Below are 26,055 nucleotides of genomic sequence, written 5' to 3'. Positions count from 1 at the left end.
TGAGTAAGATTACTGAGGATGCAACCAGTGATCGAGCTCTTACAGTTTCATCAAATGTCAAAGTAAGTACTCCTTCATTCATATCTAAGTCATATTGTTCAAGTCTTGGTGGAGTTGTATCATTAGCCACTAACAAAGCTTGCATAGCATCATCTTCAGCAATGGAAATTACACTGTTATTATTCATGTCTTGAAAAGCATTAACAGTAAAAGTGATATAGGTATCATCCCTGCTGGTAGCAAGATCTGTCAACCTCTTGATCTCATTCAAGTCTACCAGACCAAGTAATATATCAACATCAGTTCCATCAGGGGAAACTGTATAAGAATACATTGGCAATGCACCAGGACTAAGAGTCCAGCTTGTGTCAATGTCAGACAAATTTTGAACACTTTGAAGAGTGATTTCTCCTATAGACACACTATCCATCTCTATCACCTCATCAAATGTAAGCACCATGTGTCCTGTATTGAGATCTATGGTAAAATTCCACAAGATTGGAGCAACTTCATCTGGGAAATATTCTAAGGCTTGTGTGCCAAATGGATAGTATATTGGTCGATTATAATTTTCTGACATGTCTTTGATTAGGAAATCTTCAAGAGCAATGTATGTGTTACCCCCTGATGTTGCCAATGCACGACTTACTTTAATTCTGTTTAGATCATTTCTACCGATATCTATGGTGACAACAAGTCCGTTGGTACTGTCACTCCTAGTGCCAGATGAAGCTAAAAGATTTACTCGATTGCTGAAAGTATCAGAAGCAGGCTGGATATTTATTGCCTCAACCCGAAGACAACTGACATTAACCACTTCATTAAAGGTTAAATAAAGTGTTCCTGTTGTCATGTTCAGACTAAATTCATCCAATTCTGGTGAAATATCATCTTCAATTACAGCATGTGGCTCTAATAAATTAACTGGGAGACTTCTATTGCCAACAATATCTTCAATTGCTGACTCTGCCATTGTTAGATGTGTGTTATTGTCAGTGGTTGCCAGATTCTCAAACAGCTTTATTAAGTTTAAGTCTACAGTACCCAATTCAATCGCAATTAAAGCACCATCAGCACTGGTAGTTCTACTACCAGTTGGCCATGGTTGATCACTGGTCAGTTGCAGTGATTCTGATGGACTAACTCCTTCTTCATTTTGTAAACCAATGTAGGAAATATTAAGGGTGGAAACACTAACAGATTCTGAGAAACTCAACAGTAAGCTTCCCGTATTCAAGTCTAGGGTGTAATTTTTCAAGTATGGAAGAGTTTCATCACCTATGTAAATACTGACTTGTAAAGCATTGCCATCGGTTACAGGGATAACATCCAAATTTCCAACATCTTTCACAACATCAGCACCAACAGTAATGTAAGTGTCATTCTCACTAGTAGCCAAGTTTCTGTTAGCCAGTAGATCATTGTAGGTATATTCAACTAGTTGAATGGCAATCTCAAATCCATCAGAACTATTAGTAACAGACTCCCTATCCAGCATTACAGATGTAGTAGCGCTGGGAGCATCTTGCAATGTAATCCTATCAGTTAGCAGAGTGGCTGGAGCAATGATATCAGAAAATGTAAGAATTAATTGTGAGCTATTCATATCGAGGGTGAATGATACTAGCGATGCTTGAGATGAGTCATCTACAAACTGGTTTGCAGTAACTGGATAAGCCAGTTGTGGTGGTATGGCTTCTACATACCTGCCTGCCATATCAGTGATAGTACCATTTGTAATAGAAATGTATGTGTCACTGCTGTTAACACCTAAATTTCTGTTTAATTTTATAGCAAAAAGATCTGGATTGTTTAATTCAATGGTGATGGTATCAGTTCCAGCCCTACTTGTCAGTCGTGAAACTCGTCCACCAGTCAACTGAACAGAATCTAGCTCATCGATTTGGCCTTGGCCAGACAAAAGTGTTATCTGAGATGTATCCAGTGTGGCTGGCCTTACAGGTTCATTGAAAGACAGAGTTAATGTATTAGCTGTCAGATCCAGGCCAAATTCAACTAGCATTGGTGAAGTCATGTCCTCAACATAGTCTGTTACCATAAGAGCTTCCTCAGATGAAATATTGTTCACTGGGTTTGGTACTCTTGGGGCGATGTCACTAATGGCAGTAGACTCAAGCCAGATGTACGTATCATTCGTAGAAAATGCAAAATTAGCTGCTTTGATAGCAAACACATCTGGCTCAGATAACAGCAGTGTTATTTCTAAATCATTTGAACTGTTAGTAGTGGTTGTGTCACTTAATGAAACATATTGTCTATTACCTTGACCTCCTTGTAGAAATATGCTGGTGGGCATCAGAGTGTCTGGATTGACAGGTTCATTGAATGTAAGCTGTAGAACACCAGTGTCAAGGTCCAATGAGAATTGCAAAAGCTCTGGACGGTTACTGTCATCTATAAACTCTAGTGCATCTAAAGCAAGGCTACTCAAAACCGGTTGAAGATAATTATCAGCTCTGTCAGCTATTGTAGTATTAAGGGCTGAAAGCCAACAGTTGTTGATATCAGAACAAAGCCGGTCATCTTGTTTGATCATGTTAAGATCATCAGGGTTTACTGTTATCATTATGAAGGTATCATTGATGCTTGTAACATTGCCTTCTTGAAGAATCAGTCTTGTTTGAGCATTTCTGAAGAAGCTTTGCAGTGTTATTGAAGAATACATAAGAGATGAGACATCAACTGTTTCACTGAATTGTAGAACAACTGTGCCCGCATTCAAATCAAATTGGACAAAATTACTTAAAACTGGACGTGTGGTGTCATTGATGTACACATTAACTGGCATTGCACTGCCATTGATAATTTCTCTGATCCTATTCATACTCATGTCCAGTACCATTTCTTCAGGGAACGTAATGAAGCAGTCATATGGAGAAGAGCACAATTCTTTTCTTTTCAATGCATTAAAGTCATCAAAAGTGAAGGTCACGTAGAGTGTAGGCTCATCAGTTGTGACAGTTTCTCCTCCAGTAAGTACAAGCACTCCTGATTCCAAATCTTCTATGTCTGACACATCTGCTTCAGATTGTAGAGTAACATATTCAAGGACTAATGATGATGTGTTGACAGTTTCATTAAATTGCAAAGTAAGAATTCCTGAATTCATATCAATATTGAAATACTCCAGTACAGGAGCATTGTCATCAAAAGTAATGTTCTGAACTTGCAGGGCAGCTGAACTAAGTATAGCTATCACAGGATTATCACTCATATCACTGATCAGCTCTGTAGTGATGGAGACATAAGTATTGTACAGAGATGTTGCAATGTCAGTGTTTCGTTTGATATTATTAATATCAGTGGTAGTTAAATAAAGTTCAACTGATGTGAAATTCCTTTGGGACATGTTTCCACCAGATAGTGTCTCTGATGCAGCAGACGAAGTGCTAACATTTTGAATTGTTAGTGATGCTGGATTCAGTGATTGTACATTCACAGTCTCTGTAAAATATAAAATAATCACATCATTCTTCAGATCCAGTAACCAGCTATACAAGACTGGACTAAAAGTGTCTTTGATGTACTGAGACACTTGTGTAGCATTTTCAGTATTGATGGCAACAACTTCATTGTCATTCATATCAAGTATACTAACTATTGGAAAACTAAGGTAAGTGTCAACCCTGTCAGTGGCAAGATTAAACAACTCTTTAATGAGATCTAAATCCGAAGTGTCTAAGTAGACTTCAATTCGAGTTGAATACATTGTTGAAACATTTGCTGATGTTAAAGTATAGGATTCAACTTCTAAGTCAGGTAGAAAGCTTGGCCGTTGCTGCAAAGTCAAAGAGCTGATATTAAGAGTATAGGGGTCTACAGTTTCTGAATAAGACAAATACAGAATCTCATTTGTTAAATCAAGGTCAAATGACACCAATTCTGGGCTGACAGAATCTTCATAAAACTCATCCACTTGTGATCCATTGGTTGACACAAGTCCTATCAAGTCATTGCCATTCATGTCGTCAACCAAATTATGAGTGTACGATATGTAGGTATTGTTCATTGATGTACAGAATTGACGGAATTGCTTGATGTAATTGAGATCATCTTTGTTAAGAATTACATCAATGAATGGACCATTACCGGAGATAATCATACCACCAGTCAGCTTCCTATACACACTGCCTATCGTATCATTCTGTAGTGTTATTTCTTCCAGATTCATTGTGGCTGTATTCACTGTCTCAGAAAATGATAAGGTGATAACTTCATTTGTTAAGTTTAATGAAAATCCGGTTAACTCAGGTCTTTTGAGATCTTCAACAAACATGTCTGCAAGAGCAGCACTTCCATTGTTAATGGGAAATACTTGATTAGAATTTATATCATTAACTAGTAGTGTTGAGAAACTAAGATATGTGTTTCGTTGTCTTGTAGCCAACAGAGTCATATTCTTGATCACGTTGACATCATCAAAGGAAAGATACACATTGATTACAGTTGATTCAAAGGAGTCAAACAAGCTGCTTCTAAGTTGGTAAAAGCTATCAAATGGAAACGACACAATGTAATCCTGTAAGACAATCTGAGCATCATCAAACGTGTTACCAGCAACAGTTTCATTGAATGTCAGTGACAGTACATCAGCGTCTAAGTCCAAGCTGTAATACACCAAGGCTGGACGATTTTGGTCTTGAATAAAGCTAGTAACTTGCAGTGGCTCAGATGCAGGAATTGGCACAACGTAATTTTCCTTTGTGTCCCTGATCAAATGCATAGTGATGGAAATGTAGGTTGTCTCACTTGAAGTGGCCAGCATAGTTAGCCTCTTGATTTCATTCAAATCCAATGGTTGAATATTGACTATCACAACAGGTTCAAATCCACTCGGGGTACCTATTGTATCCAATGATAAAGTGTGGTGATTCTCAGGCAACAGATTTGTGTTTGATTGTAAAGTGATTTGACTGACATTTAGGAGATGACCTACTACGGTTTCAGAAAATCTTAGAGTCAACACTGCAGTGTTCATGTCAAGATCAAACTGTTGCAATTGAGGGCTGGTAACATCTTCCATGTAACGTCTAACATTCTGGGCATTCACCACAGGAACAGCTGTCTCACCAGCTTGATCCTTGATCACACATGACTCCACCATTAGCCATGAAGTGAGGTTTGTTTCTCCAATATGTAAAGACTTTAAAGTGTTGAGATCATCAAGAGTGAAATTGACAATGACCACCGTTTCATCAATCATTGCTTGAGTGTCAAAGAAAACTGAAAACTCATCTAACAAGCTATTCCCAAACATTGGACTGTTGATCATGACTCTAGACGATGCGTTAAACATGCCAGACCCTGATCCCGATCCGCTACCACTACCGCTGTACTCAAACACTCTCTCTGGCATTAATACTGTTCCACCAGTGAGTGTGTGCTGAATTAATCCAGTAGGATCAGTTTGGAGGGTGATACAAGTGTAGTTGACAGACATAATGTCCACAGTTTCATCAAAATAGAGTGAAAGTAGTCCTCGGTTCATGTCCAGGTCAAACCACAACAGACGTGGCATAGTAGAGTCAGTTACAAAGTCATCTGCTTCGAGTGCATCAGAGTGAACAATTTGAACAACAGGGTTGCCATTCATATCCATTATAAAGTCGCTTGTGATAGTCAAGAAGGAAGTGTTTTGACGTACTAGAAGATCTTCAATCATTTTGATTTCATTGACGTCATAACGTGTCATCCTTAATACAAGTATTAGACCATTTACACTCTCTGTGTTTCCTCCAGTCAGTGTATATTCTGACTCATCCTCAAACTCTCTATTTTGCAACCTTACAGCTGTTGGGTCTAATGTGAAAACATTGACAACCTCACTGAAATAAAATGTTAGCAAGCTAGCATTCAAGTTAACTTCAAATGAAATAACTTCTGGTGATGTAATATCAGGATAATAGCTTGTTACAATGCTGGTATTCTCCTGCACTGGATTGGCCATAGGGTATCTATTCAGATCATACAAAGCACCTGCTTCAATGCGTATATATGTAGAACCTCGGGAGACTGCAAGATCTGTATCAAGTTTGATTGTGTTCAAATCCACTTGAGTTGCTGTCAAATTGAGAGACAGTATGTGAGAATCAGGTCCAATTGGGCCAACCATTATCAATCGATGGTAACTCATTAAACTAATGTCATTTTGAATAGAAATCATTGAGGCTACAATGCTAGTGAAATCTACTGTCTCATCAAATGTCAATATCAGACGTTCAGAGGTCAGGTTGAGAGAAAATGCTTGCAGTATTGGTCCAGTTGAGTCTCGTAAATAATCGTAAACTCTTGTAGCATTTTCATCACTGATGGCAACAACTTCATTTCCATACATATCTTCTGTACTAAAGTTAGTCAGAGATAAGAAGGTCGAGTCCTCATCCTGAGCTAGATCTCTCAAGAATTTTATTCTGTTAGAATCAACTGCTCCAATATCAATAACAATCGTGGGTCCATTGTCTGAAACACTACTAGAACCCACAGGATAGAGGTCAGTGGTTAGTGTATAATATTGACTAGCATTTACAAAACTGGAAGAAGACTGTAAGGTTATTCCACTTACATTCAATGTACTAGCATTCACAGTCTCACTGAAGTACAGTGTAAGTGTTGGACCATCCATGTCAAGGTCAAACCTTTCCAATACTGGATCAACCAAGTCTGATGTAAAATTCAATACTTGAAGTGCATAAGAACTATTGACCTCAGTGATGGTGTTAGTATTCATATCCAGCACCAGAGAGGGAGTAATTGATATGTAAGTAGTTTCGTTTGAAACAGCTAGCTCAACTATCTTCCGTAAAGTATTCCTATCCTCAAGGTTAAGCTGCAACATTAGTGACGTGCCATCAGTGGTAAAGGGCAAATTATCTCCTCCAGTAAGTGTATAATTAGTTACGGTAGTAATGTTGGAATCTTCATCTATCCTTTGCTCCAGCAGGGTTAAACTCGATGAGTCAAACGATGCGGCATTGACTGTTTCAGAAAATCTCAAAGTTATGGTATCCATGGATAAATTGAGGTCAAATGATTCCAGTTCTGGTGGAGTAGTATCTGCTGTAAACACATTCACTGGCATGGCAATGGTAGGCAAATTCATGTTGTTGAAAGCATCTCTAATTGCGTACACACTTAATGTGAGGTAGGTTGTCTCATTACTAATAGCCAAAGAGTTCAGTCTCTTAATTTCATTCAAGTCATCATGGCCAATATCCACAACAATTATAGGCCAATCTTCACTGTCCGTAGAACTGTTAGTGGTCAAATTGTATAATTGCGTTTCATTCACTTCCATGTTTAATAGCAATATTTCAGTAACATCCAAAAGACTTGCATTTACTGTCTCAGTAAAGGTGAATATGAGTTCTCCAGTGTTCATGTTTAAGTCATATGAGACAAGGGCAGGTCTGGTGTTGTCATTCATAAACACATTTACTCTCATTGCTTCTGTATCGTTAATTTCTACAACATCATTTCCATTCATATCTTTGATCGCCAATGATGAGATGGACAAGTACGTGTTACTTTCATTGGTACCGAGGTAAGGTAGAGCATTCAGTGAGTTAAAGTCAAATGGAATTAGCTGATGTACCAACACTACAACATCTCCAGTCAACAAGTTACTCATAGTCAGTGTATAGTTCTGAATAGATGTGGAGATATTATCAGAGCTCTGAAAGGTTAACTCCGTCACCATAAATGTAAGGCTATCAACTGTTTCAGAAAAATTCAATGACAAATTTCCTGTGTTCATATCCAAGTCAAAACTAAGCAGTTCAGGTCTTGTGGTATCCTCAGTAAAGTTGGTAACCATCAGGGCATCATCATCAAATATTGGGACTATTGCATTGTCATTCATATCAATGATGGTTGTGTTAGCAAATACTATAAAGGTATCACTGCCATTAGTGTCAGTAGCTAAGTTCTTAATGGCCTTGATGTTGTTCAAATCAAATAATGAGAAGTAGATAGAAATAACGGTGGAATCATTCTGTGAATTGGTGCCTCCAGTCAACTGATGAGTAACACTAGAATTTGTTGCCTCCTCAACATTCTGAAGGGCTATGGATGTAGCATCAAGAGAAGAAGCTTCTACTGTCTCTGAGAATGTCAGGTAGAGTGTACCAGTGTTGAGGTCAATATCAAACATTTTAAGTGTTGGAGGAGTCACATCTTCTTGCACATTGTCAGCTTGTAAAGCAAAGGATGAGTTGACAGCAACAACCATGTTTCTGTTCATGTCTAATACACCTCCTTCATCAATGGTAATATAAGTATCATTAATAGTTGTGGCAATTTCTCTGATTCTCTTTAGCTCATTCAAATCTACTATATCTAACAGAACGTCCACATATATACTGTCAGCAATATTGGTGATGTTGCCACCAGTGAGGGAAACGTTAATCATATTAGACGACATGGAATTTTGCAATACAATAGATAGCACATTCAAAGAAGTGTAATTCACAGTTTCTGAGAAGGTCAGTGTTATATTCCCATAGTCCATATTAAGTCTAAAGCCTATGAGTTCTGGAGCAGTCATATCTTCTGTGAATTCTGTTACCTGAGTTGCATTTCCATTGACTACTGGTATTAACACATTGTTGTTAGTATCCGTGATTGTGAAATACATCATTGTGAGGTAGGTGGTTGTATTTGAAGTGGCTAACTGTGTTAATCGTTTGATCTCATTTAAATCCAAATCTCCAATCTGAACAAGAATTATTGGCCAATCTGAATCATTAGAATATGTCACAAGGGGAGTGAATATAAATCTGTCCAACTCTTCTGATGATTCATCAGCCTGTATGGTAATTCCAGACACATTTAAACTAGGTACACTAACAGTTTCAGAAAAAGTTAACAATAGCTGTCCCATATTCATGTCAAGATCAAAACTATCAAATGTTGGGTGGACCAAGTCCTCAACAAAATCTTCGGCCATTAACAAGGTTACAGATTCAACTTGGTTTCCATTCATATCTACAATGGTATAGGATTCCATGGAAATGTAGGTATTGTTTTCTTCAGTAACCAAGTCTGGTATGCTCTTGATGTAGTTCAAATCATCAACATCAAGTTTGATAATAATCACAGGATCATCAGGTCCATATTCTGGGCCACCTAATTCTGGGGTCAACACATAGCCCCCAACAAGCTGTCTGTAGCTGGAGGAGTCATTGTTGCTTAGAGTGATTGCAGTCACGTTAAGAGATGTGGCATTCATGGTTTCATTAAAATACAGTGTAAGCCATTCATTGGTTAAATTAACTATAAATGATAAAAGAACAGGATCAACCTTGTCCTCAGTAAAGTTTGTAGCCATTAATGTAAAATTTGGAAATATCTCATCAAATAAGTTTCTACTCATATCCAAAATAAATGATGCTGTTGCAGATAGATAAGTGTTTTCTTCAACAGTAGCCAACATGGTGCGTCTCTTTATTTCATTAAGATCAGGACTGCTAAGGAAAAATTCAATGATGAGTTGACCAGTGAGCTCTTCAGTATACAGATAACCACTTTGTAATGTATAATACTCGTCTGATGTGTTAGAACTGCTGTCACTAAATAGCGTCACTTGCATGATATCCAGTGAACTGGCATTTACTGTTTCATCAAACGTAAACAAGAAAGTTCCATTGTGAAGATTTAATGAATAACTTACCAATACAGGACTGGTGACATCAGGTTCAACATCTGATACCTGTAAAGCATCATCAGTTTCTATTGCTGTAACATTATTCCCACTCATGTCTTTAACTTGCATTGGTGTAATTGATATAAAGGTGTTCTCTTCATTAGTAGCAAGATAAAGTAATCTTTTAATTTCATTGAGATCTGGAATTGTTAAGTTTAGATAGATTAGAGTGTCGTCTTCATTCAGCAAAGTACCACCAGTAAGTGTGTACTCATGTTCTACCTCTGAAACATTAGCATGGCTTTGTAGTGTTATCTCTGAAGCATTAAACATCATAGTATCCACAGTTTCTGAGTAGTTCAAAGCCAGTATACCAGTATTAAGGTCTATACTAAATCTCTCCAGTACTGGTTCAATGGAATCTACTGTGTATATCCTAACTCTTTCTCCACTGCCATCTTCAATTTCTTCAATAGCATTAAAGCTCATATCAACCACAGTCAGGTTAGTGAGTATGATGTATGTATCGTTCTCCATTGTGCCAACGTTTCGGCTTTTCTTGAGGGTATTCAAGTCTGCATCACTTATGGAAATGTTAATAAATGGAGAGAAAGAGGTGGTAAAACTACTGCTGGTGAACACAAAGGTGCTGTCATTGTTACTGGCAAGTGGTGCATCTTGTAACATAAACTCTCCTAGCTGAAACTGTGGTGCCCAAACTGTCTCGGTGAAGCTAATGCTCAGTATTGCTGATGTCATGTCCAGATCAAAGTAGGCCAACTGAGGTCTTGTGGTGTCATTGACAAACATATCAACTCTAGATGCATCAGTAGACTCAACTGGGGCTATTTGATTACCATTCATATCAGCAATAGTTAAATTTGTCATGGTAATGAAGGTATTCTCGATTAATGTTGCTAAATTGGGGAAGGCCTTGACTGCATTCAGTTCTTCATGCAGCAGTGTAACATTTACATACAGGCCATCCTCCATTGTCAAGACATTTCCTCCAGTTAATTGTACCATGGATACTGGATCATCATCAGATGAAACATTTTGCAGTGTGATCTGCGCTACATCAAAACTACTGACATTAACAGTTTCAGTGAATGTCAAGGCCAGTTCACCGTTATCTAAATCAAAGCTAAATGATCTCAATTGAGGAGGTGTTGTGTCTTCTACATATAATGTCACAGGTAACAGAGTTGGAACAACACTATTATTTGCAGTATCCATAATGGCCTCTTCGACAATGTACAAAAACGTGTCATTAGGTATAGTGGCTAAACCAATGAGTTTCTTAATTTGATTCAAATCATTATCTCCAATTGTAATATTGATTTCAGGCCAATCATTACTATTAGAGTATGACTCTGTGTAGTTATCTCCAGCAGTTAGTGAGTGATGTATGTAAGTGCTTCCACTATCAGATCGAAGCTCGATATATTCCACATTTAGGGAGGATACATTGACCGTTTCGTTAAATGTTAAAGTCAATACACCAACATTGACATCTAGGTCGAACGACTCTAGAACAGGATTGTTCATATCTTCGGTATAATTACTGACACTAATGGCTTGGGCACTGGAGACTGATGTGACGCTATTCATATTCATGTCCATGATGGTAGTTGAATCAATTTGAATATAAGTGTTATTTTCATCAGTAGCAAAATATGGGATACTCTTAATGTAATTCAGATCTGCTGCATCAAGTTGGATGACAATTAAAGTTCCATCAGAAGATAAACTAGTGCCACCAACCAACATACGAGCTTGAACTTCTCCACTGGATTGCATGTCCTGCAAAGTTATACCTGACACGTACAAGCTTGACTCATTCACTGTCTCTGAAAAGTAAAGATATAACTGTTCTAGTGTCAAGTCCAAATCAAACATTATTAATTCTGGAGGAGTGGTGTCATTAATGTGGTCTGTAGCCATAATGGCCGATCCATCTGGTATGGGGATGATATAGTTACCAGCAACATCTCGTAAAGCTGCAACTGTTAACCGTAAATACGTGTCTGTTGTTGAGGTTGCCAATTGTGTGATGCGCTTAATTTCATTCAAATCGGCATCAGATAGAGTTACATTAAATTCCCAGTACAACTCACCACTATACACTATTCCACCTGTTAAAGTATGGGAGTAATCCATCTCCAGAGCAGTGGTATTGTACTGTAGCGTGACTTGAGATGCATCAAAGGTAGTCGGGTTTACAGTTTCCGAGAAACTGAGAGTGATTACACCATTGTCCATATCTAGTACAAATGAAAGTAGCTCTGGAGAAATTTCATCCCTAAAGTATGCAAAAACTTGCTCAGGTGTAGTGGTGGTTACTGGAACAACAGGATTGAACTTCATATCAGCAACAGTAATGTTGGTAATTGATATGTATGTATCAGACTGGTTGGTTCCCAATCCCAGAATCCTTTTGATTTCGTCCAAATCAGCACGCCCAAGATTTATAACCACCACATGAGAGAAGATGGTAGATGACACTGTTTCACTATCAAGACCCAATGTGTGTGACATGCCACGAAGGTCAGCATCAGAACCACCAAGCAAAGTGATAGTTGATATATCTAAGGTCATGCCAGCATTTACAGTTTCAGAAAATTCTATAATCAACTCCTCTGTAGTAAGCGAGATGTTAAAATGGTCCAAAGTGGGATTCACAGTGTCGACCATGTAATTTCTGACCATTAAAGCTGTTTCTCCGTTTACTAGTTCAACAACTGGTTGCAAATTTTGGTCATAAATTGTATCATTTGCTATTGTCAGCCATGTGGTGTTTTCAAACAAAGCAACTTCTCGTTCTTTAATACCATTTAAATCATCCCTAGTAAGTTCAAATCGAATTATAGTAGAGTCACTAGGCTCAAGTACAATTCCATCAGTCAGTGTGTAAAAATTGGTAGAGTTGGAAGAATCCTGCAGAGTTATACCATTAAAGTTGATCGATGTCACATTCACAGTTTCAACAAATTCAAGAACCATGATATTGGTGGTTAGGTCAAGGTCAAATGCATCTAGTATTGGCCTAGTTGTATCATTTACAAATGATGTGATATTTAGTGGATCTGACGAAGGTATCATATTGACAAAGTTCCTGTTCATGTCTTGAATCAGAGTAGAGTCAATGGCCAAGTATGATGTCTCTGGACTAACAAAAAGTGATTCCATTTGTTTGATGATATTTAAGTCACTGTCATTGAACATCAGTCTGATTTGCTGACCATTTTGACTTTCAGTTGATCCTCCAGTCAGTGTGTATGATGCAGATGGATCAAATACATTCAGTAATGTAACTGCAGCAGGATTCAGTGAAGAGGAGTTCACTACTTCATCAAAATTCAGAATTAACTGTTCAGAGTTGAAATTAATGGAAAATGATAACAGATTTGGTTTGGTGGTATCTGGGGTGTAGAGAGTGACCAGACGAGTTCTGTTGAATGCCATATTAGCCAATAAGCTCAAGTCATTTATAGCTCCCATTGTCAGTGTAAGAAATGTAGTGTTTTCATTAATAGCCAGGCCTGTTTCTAACTTGATCTTTTGCACATGGTAGAAATCCAACTTGATGTCTATATCTGGGGAGTTGCCAGTCAAGACGGTACTATTAGAGAACACAATGCTTGTTCCACCAGTTGCATTTGTAGAATGTAATCTTATCAGTGGGTACTGAATAGATGATACATTTACAGTCTCATCAAAATGTAGGGCAATAATTTCACTGTCCAAGTTTAGATCAAATGTATTAAATACTGGTCCTGTAGTATCATCCTGATAAAATGAAACTTTCATAGCATTTTCAGCTAGAATCTCTTCTACTGAATTCATGTTCATATCTTGTATAGCATTTGTGGTAATTGATAAGTAAGTGTCATTTTCTGAACGAGCTAAATCTGTCAAATTTTTGATAGTATTCAAGTCACTTCTTCCAATAGTTACAATAACGGTGGTGTTATCTTGGCTGAATGTGGATGAGACTTCTGTCAAAGTAAACATCGTATCATTGTCAGGAAATGAACCATTGGTTGAATGAAGAGTAAACTGAGTAACATTAAGAGTACCAGCATCCATCGTCTCACTAAAAGTCAAGATGAGCCAACCTAGATCCATATCAAGGCCAAAGGAAACTAACACCGGATCAATGTTGTCAGGAGTGAAAAAGGCAACCTCTAAAGAGTTTATACCATCTTCTCTTGGTACATTATTATTTTCACTCATATCTAATACAAAACCTGAAGTAAAAGTCATATACGTGTTAGTTTCAGAAGTAGCTAGTCCACGAAGACGTTTGATTTCATTGAGGTCATCATCACCAAGGAATAGCGTAATTTCATTACTATTCTCCAACAAAACAGTTGTTCCTTCTTGCCCTACAGTTAGGCTTCTAGAATATCCAGTGGACCCGGTATCAAATGCACTTTGTATTGTTAACATTGTTACATCTATGGAAGAAGCACAGACTGCTTCTGAAAATGTCAAAGAAATGGTTTCACTTGTCAAATTTAGATCAAACCGGTCTAGTTCAGGCTCCTTAAAATCAGCAGTAAACAGATCGACCATGGTTGCATTTTCTGAAGGAATCTCTACCACATAGTTTTGGTTCATATCTTGGATCATTGACATTGGAAATGAAATATACGTGGTGACATTGCTTACTGCTAGACCTGTTTGAAGTTTTATACTGTTTAGATCAATTGTACCCAATTGGATAGATATGACTGTGAAGTCTTCGCTGTTGGAAATACTGTTATTGCTACCACCAATGGATAATTGAGTAAAAGAACTATTCTCAGTTGAATTTTGTTCTGACTGAATGACAATGTCCACTATTTGCAAACTGGATGCATTAACTGTTTCATCAAACGTCAAGCGTAAACTTTCATTAGTCAAATTCAATGAAAATCCTACAAGGAATGGTGAGCTAATATCAGAGGTGTAGTTGGAAACAACTGATGCATTTAATATGTTTGCTGGTTCAATTGCATTACTCTGTCCATTAGAATCCATATCTCGTACTAAAGTACTATCATACGTTATATAAGTGTCTGCTTGGGAGTCGGCCAAGCCAATTAGCCTCTTGATTTCATTTAAATCAGCTACTGTCAAATACAAATTAATCGTATTGATGTTGACTCTTTCCCACTCTCCACCTGTCAGCGTATGTGTAATACTACCTATGCGATTAGCATTGCTTTGTAATGTAATTGATGTAGGCTGGAAGCTGCTAGCATTGACTGTCTCTGAGAATGACAAATACAATAATCCATCATCCATGTGTAATTCAAAAGATCTCAAAGTTGGACGAGTTGCATCACGGAAGTACATATTAGCCATTAAAGAGTTGTTGGTAGTAATGTTTACCAAACGATTAAAGTTTGTATCGTTAATAGCTAAAGAAGTAATGGCTAAAAACGTATCCAATTGTGATGAGGCAAGACTGGACAAGGATTTGACACTGTTACTATCTTCTTCAGTCAGTGTCAATACTACTATAGATCTGGGAGGATTGCGATTGACCACAGTGCTTTGTATAATATATGATTCATTGTTCACACCATGTAGAGTTATTTGTGATGGATCAAAACCTTCTACATTCATTGTTTCTGAGAAGTATAAGATTAATGATCCTTGCCCATCTAAGTCTAAATCAAAGTTATCCAATGATGGGCTTGTGGTATCTGGTGTATAATTTGTTGGCATAAGAGCATTGTCAGTGGTGAATGGTATAGCTTTATTTCCAGCAAGATCTTCAATGAACTCTGCTGATATTACAAGATACGTGTTGCCAATTTCTGTAGCCAAGTTACTCTTAGCTTTAAGACTATTAAGGTTATCATCAGACAAGTACAGTAAAACAAAGTATCCATCACTGCTGTTGGTGAATGTATCCTCTTCTATCACTTCTGTGTTAGGCACTCCTACAAATGAACCCACTGCATCTCGCTGTATTGTTAAGCCACTTGTGTCAATGGCATTAGTACTACTACTTGTGTCTACTACATCATCAAAACTGATCAGTAAGGTACCTTCATCCATGTCCAAATGAAATCCCTCTGCACGAGGACCAGTTGTATCTCGCAAATACCTAAAGTCATTTGCAAACAACGCAGCAGAAGCAATCACTAGATTTCCTGCCATATCTAATATTGCAGCATATTCTATTTGGACATATCGATAAGATAAAATACCAAGTGCAGAAACATTAATTTTAATAGCTAACAAATCATCTCTGCTAATACGCACTTCGATTTCTGTTCTTAGTGAGTTATCCACATAAGACACTTCTCCAGGTTCTAATTCCCTTGTAAACTGACCATCAGATGATGACAAAATTGACAGCAAATTATAGTTAATTGATGAAATATTGACAGGTTCATTAAATTCAATTTGGAACAATCCTTCATCATAGTCCAACAGCAAAAGCTGTGATACTTCAGGAGATGTCATATCAGCAGTATAATTTCTAACCGGTATAGCCATACTAGGCTCAATGGGGAAGTTCATATTTGGAGAATCTCCTCTACGAGTATCAACTGCTAATCCAACTTCTACAGACATAAATACAGTATCGTTGTCTACTGCAAAATCCTCGTATGCTTTTAGTTCATTTCGATCAAGTTCAGTCAAAGGAAATGATAAACTTAGCCCATCAGCACTTCTGCTAGGAGTACCAGGCACATCTTGTGGCGAGTAACTTCTGGTAGCATTGACTAGGTAGTTGTGAAAAGTTATTTTAGTACGATTAAAATTTTGTGTTTGCACAGGCTCATCAAAATAAATCACAACAACATTTGAGTCTAGATTTAAATCAAATGCGGTGATGTTTGGCCCAATGGTATCGTCAACAAAGTCAGCTGCTCTTACTGCTCCACCCACAGTAATACCTACAACAGGATTAGCTGACATATCATATATTGTGTCAGAGGTGAAGGTAATATGACTACTTGCCAAGGAAGCAAACAAGCCTGTGTCAAGTTTGATGGCATTCAAGTCACGTATGTCAAGTAGCAGAATAAGAACAGGATCATCCCTGGGACTCAAGATAGTACCATTATATTGCAATGTGTAGTTAGCAGAAATGGCTCCTAGTGTATCTATGAGAGTGATTGACTGTGACTGAAAAGTTGAGTGATCAACAGTTTCATTGAAGGTGAGACTCAATATACCAGCAGTCATATCAATGGTAAATGACACCATGAGCGGCATACTAGTATCATTGATATATACCTCTGCTTCTATCCCAGTACAAGTAAGATCTGCAAGGAGAAAGAAAGTAAAATATTAAAATATGCATTAATGAATCAATGCAGACAAGATAGTTATATAATACAACAATGCATGTTGTCAGCTTACCTTCAAAATAGTTGGTAACTGGTATTGGTGTAGGTAATGGCAATAGTGGAAGTTCCACGTAATCAAACACAGTTGCGTTTGCAATGAATACGAAGACGTCACTTGCAGACTTGGCAATTGGTCTGCTGTTCTCTTTGAGGAATTCTTGGTCATCCACGGTTAGTCTAATGTGTATAGTAGCATCAAAATCACTAGTGAAATACTGTGAACTATTGTCAATGGTTAGTTGGATTGAACGTGAAGTAATATTTGACTCGTTGGCAAGTAAAATTCCAGATAAATTTAATGTATGGGACATTACGGCTTCAGAAAAACTTAAAATTAAAAAGTTATCATTGAGGTCCAGATCAAACGACAACAGTGTAGGATTTGATGTATCATTAATAAAATCTGTGGCAGGTACTGCTTCATCTTCACCAGTGATGATGGCTAAGTTTCCATTCACATCCACAACAGCCTCAGGCAGTACTACTCTACCAAAAGAATTGTCTTCATCAGTAGTAAGATTAACCATGGACTGTAGAGCACTCATATCAAGACGTGATAATTCAATAGTGATTGTCACAGCTCCAGTGCTATTATCTTCTGATAAAACTTCACCACCGGTGAGTGTGTGTGACTGGATATATTGAGTGTGACTACGATTAGCTACATTGCGGATGACAAAGCCAGGAGGGTAGTACGAACTTGGAATAACAGCTTCATCAAATATAAGATTTAACAGCCCAATGTTCAGATCTAAAGCAAATGACATCAGTAAAGGACCAGTAGCATCAATTGTATAATTTTCAACCATAGTAAAGTTTTCTGTTGCCACTCCAGTCACATTTCTACCATCAATATCCTGTGCTACATCCTCACCAAAGAGAACATAGCTATTTGCTTGCTCAGTAGCTAACTCAGCATTGATCTTGATGGTGTTAAGATCAATTGGTTCTAGAGGAATATGGATACTATAGTCACTCTCAAAAGGATTGATGGGGTAGGTCCCTATTAAACTATGTGTATTATTCAAATTATCACTGATCACAATAACATTAGGGTTGACTGACGTTGAATTGATCACATCATTGAAAAAGAGTGATAGGATACCACTGTCCATATCTAGCACTGCATATAAGAATGTTGCTACAGTTGTATCTGGAATAAATTCTCTCACCAAAGTGGCATTAGTATTGGATATGTTCACAACATAGTTGTTAGCAAAGTCCTTTATAAGATCAGAGGAAAATGAGAGATATGCAGCCGTTCCATTCAATTGGTCTAGTTTGACTTCCCTTAAATCTGCAGCATTAAAATGTATTAAGATTAGCAGTTTACGTTCATTCACATACTCAACTTCTCCATCAGTAAGGTGCACACCTTGGACTATTGTCTCGTTTAAAGTGATATTACAAGCTTCTAAAGATATGGGGTACATGGTCTCATTGACAGACGTTGAATTATCAGTTAAATTAAAACTTGATGAGCAGTTTAAAATATACTCACCCTCTTGAAAAACATGTGTGTCATTTGCTATAGCACCATCAGGATACAACATATACAATGATGAATTCAAATATGTTCGAGGGGGGTTTGTATTAATAGAATAATTGTGAAAGAAGAAGAACTCCTCCAATTGTATACAACTGATGTTAACAGGTTCATCAAATAAGACACTAAAGGATCCATTGTTGAAATTTAGGGTAGAGAAAGATACCAGCCTGGGGTTAACTGTGTCAGGGCCATACACGTTAGCTCTCATCCCAGTTCCATTAAGTGTAGAAGCAATTGGATTTCCACTAACATCTTGCATAAAGTCAGTGAAAGTCAAATATGATGTATCTTCAGAATTGTAGAGGTATTCATGGGCTTTCAACAAAATCAAATCTGAAGGGTCCATCAACCAGGAAACTTCAAGACCATTTTCAGATCGACTAAATGTACCCGTCATGCGAGGATTAAATGTTACAGTAGGATCTGTGATGGTGTTTTGGAATGTCAGCAGCCTAGGATCAAAACTGTTGATATTGACAACCTCATCAAAAGTCATCGTCATAAGCCCCTGGTTCAAATCAAAGTCAAAAGACTGCAAAAGAGGTCTTGTAGTGTCTTGAACAAAGTCCTGCAGCATATGTGATGGCAATATTGGATCTGGTTCAATGGCTTCTATGTAGTTCCCAACAACATCTCGGACAAACGTCACATTAAATCTAATAAAGCAATTATCAGTGCTAGTACACAAAGTTTCTTGTAGTTTTATTTCATTCACAACATTCATGTTAAGCTGAAATTGGTAAACAATTAGGGCATTAGAATCGACCACAGCGACTCGCCGCTGTGTACTGATACCAAAAGCTTCTTCATCACTTGTTTCAAAGAACCCAAGCGTTGATGGATTAAACCTAGCAGCATTAACATGTTCAGAGAACTCCAAAGTAAATATACCAGAATTTAAATCAAACTCAGTATAGCGCACAATAAAAGGATCAGTTGTGTCAAGTGTGTATTCATCAACTTGCATAGCTGAATCAAGTGGTATAATTTGGTTATCATTGCCACTTGCATCTTGAATTAACATCTGTGTCACTGATATATAACAAGTAATTTGTGATGCACAAACACGTGACCTCTTCAGTCCATTGAAATCAGTGACACTAAGTTGAATGTATACCTCTGTAACAAGACCACCGTTAGTAATATTGCTATCCAATAACATGTATACTTCACTTGGCGATGACATAGCATTTTGTAATGTCATATCAGTAACATCCATGGAGTCAAGATCTACTGTTTCATCAAAAGAGACCACCATTGTACCCGTGTCATAGTCCAACATAAAGCTCTCTATTACTGGAGCAGATGAGTCGGTAATATAATTCCTTACATTCCGTGCATCACTCATTGGAACCCTTACTAACATATTTCTGTTCATGTCTGATATTCCTGATTCTGTAATACTGAGATATGTATCAGCATCTTCTGCTGCCAATTGAAGGTTAGCTTTCAGCAGATTTAAATCTGTCCTTGTTAAGGTAAGGGCAATAGTAGTGCTTAATGGCTGGTTAACTGTACCTCCATTCAAAGTGTATATCTCAACAGGTGATGAGTGCATGTTTTGCAAAGTCACTTGCGAAGGTACAAAGCTTGATGCATTCACTGATTCTGAGAATACAAGAGTCAACACACCAGAGTCAACATCTAAATCAAAGACAACCAAAGTTGGAGGTGTTCGGTCTGCTGTGTGATTAGTAATCTGCAATGTATTATCACTAGATATTTCAACACTTGGATTACCGTTAGTGTCCAACACTGTAGAATGGGCTAGTGTGATAAACGTATTGTCATTCATGCTGGCCAGAGGAAATGTTGCAGTAATGGAATTGAAATCATTCATAGATAAAGCTATGACAACTTCGACTCCGTCTGGACTACTTGTTGAACTACCTGATGTTAATGATACTGTCTGAGTAGGATCAGACTGCTGTTCTTGAAGAGCCACACTTATAATACTGAATGTAGATGTGTCTACTGTTTCATCAAAAGTTAAAACAAGAAGGTGATCCTGTAAATTTAAATCAAAGCTAAACAACATTGGAGGTACCATATCAGGGAAAAATGCTGCAGCCTGTTCAGCATTGTTAGATTGGATGGGTACCACTAGGTTTCCTGCCATATCTCGCACAGCAGTTTCAGTAAAGTAGAGATAAGTGTTCTCCATCCTTGTAGCAAGAGTACGGAATAACTTTAAGATGTTAAGGTCAGCAGCTGTCAAGGTTAAATCAATGTATGTTGTATCGGCAGGCGATGAGATTCCTCCAGTCAGTATGTGAGTCAAATCATTCCCATTTACAGTGTTCTGAATGGTTATCTGAGTTGGATCAAGACTACTTGACCTCACAGTCTCAGAAAATGAAAGCCTTAGAATATTGGTAGTTAAATTTAGCATGAAATTTTCTAACTGTGGTTCGGTCTCATCACGGGAATACATGGATACTTGTTGCGCTGTGTCTTCATGAACTTCAACTAACTGGTTACCATTCATATCCACAATTGCTACAACACTAGCTACCAAAAATGTATCAACTGCACTAGTGGCCAAATCACCTATGCTCTTAATGGCGTCTAAATCAGGTTTAGCTATAGCGACTTCAATGATTGTGCTATCTTCTATGCTACTAGTACTCTGTTGGAGAGTGTAGTTTGACGTGGCTCTTCTGCCTCTGTTTACAAGTGAAATCCTATTTAAATCAAGAGAGCTTGCGTCAACTGTTTCACTAAAGGTAAACCTCATGATACCACTGTCAATGTCAAGAGTAAAGCTCTCCAGTACTGGAGAGGTCATGTCTGGTATAACAGAAGCTGCCATCAAAGCATTAGCATTCTCAATAGCTACAACTCTGTTCATATTCATGTCAAACACAGCTGAGGATGTGATTGTTAAATATGTATTGTTGATGAAAGTTCCCAAGTCGGTTTGTTGTTTAATATAGTTGATGTCGGCACTGCTAAGCAACAAAGAAAAGCTGTAATCAGCATCAGATGGGAAAACATTATCAGCAATATTCAGCTGATATGATTCTGTGCTGTCTTGTTGGGGTTGAATAGATAACTCTGTGATGTTAAAAGTGAAAATATTAACAGTTTCAGTGAAGAATAATATCAGAAGACCTTCATTTACATCTAGGACAAAAGAATCAAGCTGGGGATTGGTGGTGTCAGGAATAAACAAAGATGCTTGAATGGCTTTTCCATCAGTGACTGCTATACAATCAATGCCATATGCATCATCTACTACTGAAGCCATTACAGTAATGAAAGTATCTTGTATTCGGGTTGCCGTTAATCTTGTCTGCTTAATTCTGTTCAAATCCGAAGAGCTAATGTTTACAGCTATCTGGAATCCACTGACAGAAGACCCAGTTGAAAATGAACTTAGTGACACAAAGTCAGGACCTACTCTGGAAATACCACTTTGTAATGAAATAGCACTAGCCTGAAAGGTGGAAATATTTATAGCATCATCAAATGTCAAATTCATTTCTCCAATATTCATATCCAAGGTGAAAGAGACAAAGTTTACAGCAGTGGTGTCAGTAATGAATTGTGACACCTGTAAACCACTATTCAGTGGTATTCCATTGGACGATATATTATTAGTGTCACGAACAAAACCGGTTTGTGCAGAGATGTAAACATTATTTTCAGTGGTAGCAATAGATCCACTTAGTTCCAAGAATGTCACATCATTATCTGTCAAGTTAAATGTAACCACAGCAGAGCCCTGAAAAAGTTCTGGTAAGATTTCACCACCTGTAAGAGGTCTAGTAACTGACCCAGGAAGATTTCCATCACCAGTTGATTGAAGGGTAAGTTGTGAAAAATCTAGAGAGGTTCGCAAAACTGGCTCATTGAAATACAGTGAAAGTTGGTTTGCATCTAGGTCTAAATCAAAGGCCTCTAGCTCAGGTGGAGCAAGATCAGGAACATATAAGTCAGCTTGCATGGAGTCATCAATCAGAATTGGTTGTACTGGGTTTCTTTCATGAGACAAATCGATTACAGTGGACGCAGTTAGACTGATATATGTATTGTTTTCACTGGTAGCAAGACTTGGTCTAGACTGTAATTCTGTTACATCAATATCACTTAACAGTGTGGTCATTGTACCACCATTGGGTGTCAGTAGATTCCCTGACTGCAGGTTGTATGACAATGATGTATCAGTAACTCCAGGTTGAGACACAATGGTAATGCCTGTTATGTCAAATGATGATGCATCCACCGGCTCATCAAATGTCAGTTTAAGCTCCCTAGATGTCATATTTAATATGAATGACTCCAAACTGGGACCAGTTGTATCATCTGTGAAGACTTGAACTAAACGTGCACCACTTCGCAAGCCATCAAGAAGTGGGGTAATCTGATTACCAGCCATGTCACCTACCAGCTGGCCTGGTTCTGGTATTGTTAACCAACAGTCTGCACCAGACATGCAAACTCGAGGATTTAATTTTATGTTATTGAGATCCCCAGTGCCCAACCTAAGTGTGATATTTTCACCATCTACACAATTAGGGCATACTAGTGAAGCTGACTGTAAACTATAGTAGTCAGATATATCTTCTATGTCATAAAAATGCTGAAAACCAACATTTCCATTCACATTGAAAGTGCTAACATCCACAGGCTCATTGTAAAGGATATTAAACTCTCCACTATTCAAGTCAAAGCTAAGAAAGCCATTGTCTACCACTTCTGGTCTAGTAATATCACGCTGAAAAGAACTTGCCTGTTCCGCATCATCAAATGATATTTGTGAGAGTTCTTCATCAGTTGTAGAGTCTAAAATACCATTCCCAATGGCTACACTGAGGTAAGCATTACCTACACTTGTAGCCAAGTTTTGGTTAAGTTTCAAATCTCTCAAGTCAATTTCAGTCAAGTCAAACTGCAAACCAACTGTACCTGAAGCACGTTGATTCTCACATCCTCTCAATTGGTGCCGATTGGGTGGGTTAACCACACTGTCATCAACAATAGTAAATCGTGAACAGTCTAAACCATCAAATGTGATTCCTGGAGCATTTTGGACTGTTAAAGTTAGTCTGCCTATGTCCAAGTCAAGTTGCCACTCATTGAGAGAAACTGTGAACACAACAAGAATAAAAATAATACATCAAATCTCATGGTAAATGCTATTAAGGCTACTGTTATGCAATTCTAAAACATAAGCATCACTTCAGCAACTTTCAAATAGTAGGATGGTGAATTTGTGAGGCCTTTCCAGTAAATTTTAAATGCTCTCCTAGACTCTTACTCTGTAATTACAGGGCTTCCATCAACACTCCTTGTACCTTAACCCCTATACTAAACATTAATGAGTTGCAAAAACACTTACTAGCGATATAGCTATGTTTATAGCTACAATAAACATGCAACAAGGAAGTACGGATGTCCTGTAAACTGTTGTGGTAAAAAGAAAAACCATGTGGTTGTCTGTAGACCACGAAAATATTTTTTAATCTAAAAGACTAAACTATTATATGCAAGTCCGCATATGCCTGTCAAACAACAAGTCTTCCTCAGTAAACTTTGAGCAATATTACTATCACCAAAGTCAGCCATGCACCATTTGCTACATATAATACACGCAGTACACACAATCAACTGTCCTGATACAGAAGCTTTACCTTTTAGGCACTCAATAGTAGCATAACACAAATATTCTCATGCTAGCGTAGTAGTAATGTAAATTCTAACACAAACTGTTAACAATATATTGCATCTTGATTACTTGCTTTCCCAAACATTACATGCAACTAAATTAGTTTGTAACATGATATGACATTGATCTCAAGCTAAAAATGAAGTATTCAGCTAATTAGAAACACTGTTTGTTTAAATTTATCTCTATGGAAACTTCGAATAATAAAGGAAGTACTTTTTTACCACCGGAATCTGTAGAAGATAACCTTTCGGCTTCTAATCCTGTTTTCTTAAATATTCTCAGCAATACATATTGTCCCAGATGCTGCAGCTGTAGCAGACAACCACATGTTTTGCCGCATTACTTTTAGGGATCCATACATGCACAATTTATATAATCTGTAAGTACTATCCTGGGCTGGAGGACTATGTAGCACTCCGTCAATATGCTACCCTCAAGTTTTTTTGCCTTATATTGCCATGCATCCACATCATCCAAGCACGAACAAGCTTGGATATATACATGATAGCAACCTCCCAACCTTGCTTCAACACTGACCTATGCAAAATTCATGATATGAGTTGCAAATGAAATGTATCATTGAGACAAGCCTCTTATTGGCCTGATTCATGCATATAAAAACAATGAGACATTATTACTAAGACTGATCATTTGAAAATAAAGAATACTGCATGGTTATGTTTAGGGAAGGTGAAATTTTCTTAAAGAACTTTCACCTTCACTTATGTCATCCTTTAAAGTAGGAATAGCCACTAAAGTCCGAAAGTATATTGGATGTTGCATAACTCTTCATGACATCACATTCTTCAGCCCACAATACAAGATGCATTTTAGTAGTAATAAGTTAAGCACAGTGTAGAAATTGAAGTATAGGCATGCAACCATGGTACTGCTATATTCTGTAATAAACCGCATAGCAGTATGACAATTATAGCTATGAAATTTTTACGTATACACAAGCTCTTCTTTGCATTAGCTGATTACATGCCACACACACAATCTTCATGCAACATCTCCAGCTAACTGCAATCAAACGTTCTTGAATAGCAAATAACATGACAAAGCATCGAGACATGGAAATTATCTATGGTACTTTAGATTAAGAGTGTATGCTAAACTAATACTGCAATATTGGAGTACCCTTTTGTAAGCCACTGGCCATGGACCAACACAGATGTCAACTTTGAGATGCATGGGGTTTTTTTTTGCCCTGGAAAGTTTTTTTCAGCATGTAAAGTTCTTATTGTAAATCACCTGGCATTATCCAGACAAGTGTACAAGTATAATAATTGTGTGGAGGTTGGTTTTTGTGGTGCAGCAGGTTCTTCTACAGTGCCCCGATTCTCATTTTAAAGTATATGCATAAAGTAATGCTCACTTGTAGACTGTTGGTGTGCAGGTCCGAATAATAGGAGCAAACTGAGGAACCAGAGTAGCTGCTGCACTGGCGCATCCATTCTTTCCAAAAATGTATCCTCTTCTTTACTACACGGTGCACGTGCAACTACTGCTTCAAAAGTTGTGAGGTTGTGTCTGCATCAATATACTGCCAGACGTGCACTTCTTGTGATTGCGCCTCCTGCTAACGAAAAAGACACGTTTGCGCTACAATCGCTTACCTTATACTGCCACGCCCCTCTTTTCGTTTCTTGCAAGGTTTCTGCAGTTTAAATGGGTCGTTGCTTGAAGAGTTTCTTCTAGGTGAAACTTTCGGCGCCTTCTTTTTGGCCTGCTCGCTTATATAAATTGTATACTTTACCAATTGGAACTATGTACTGTGTCCCACCCCATTCCCATTGGGTAGTGTAGAATT

At 37.8% G+C, this 26,055-nt stretch overlaps 1 protein-coding gene across 1 annotated transcript in view; it reads right to left on the bottom strand.

Annotated features, from left to right (window-relative positions):
• LOC136241328 (uncharacterized) overlaps positions 1–25,963 on the bottom strand; it is a 49,918-nt gene extending 23,955 nt beyond the window's left edge. Inside the window, exons 1-3 of the mRNA XM_066032519.1 lie at positions 25,621–25,963; positions 17,033–23,659; positions 14–16,935 (exon numbers count right to left, since the gene is read on the bottom strand). Of these exons, the coding sequence (XP_065888591.1) occupies positions 14–16,935; positions 17,033–23,659; positions 25,621–25,699 (23,628 nt within the window). The 5' untranslated portion in view covers positions 25,700–25,963. The remainder of the gene's footprint in view (positions 1–13; positions 16,936–17,032; positions 23,660–25,620) is intronic.
• Positions 25,964–26,055: the final 92 nt, after the last annotated feature.

Source organism: Dysidea avara, chromosome 12 (genome assembly GCF_963678975.1).
Source record: "Dysidea avara chromosome 12, odDysAvar1.4, whole genome shotgun sequence".
NCBI classification, from domain to species: domain Eukaryota; kingdom Metazoa; phylum Porifera; class Demospongiae; order Dictyoceratida; family Dysideidae; genus Dysidea; species Dysidea avara.
Note: the sequence above shows the minus strand (reverse complement) of the source record. Positions and strands in the feature narration are given on the sequence as shown.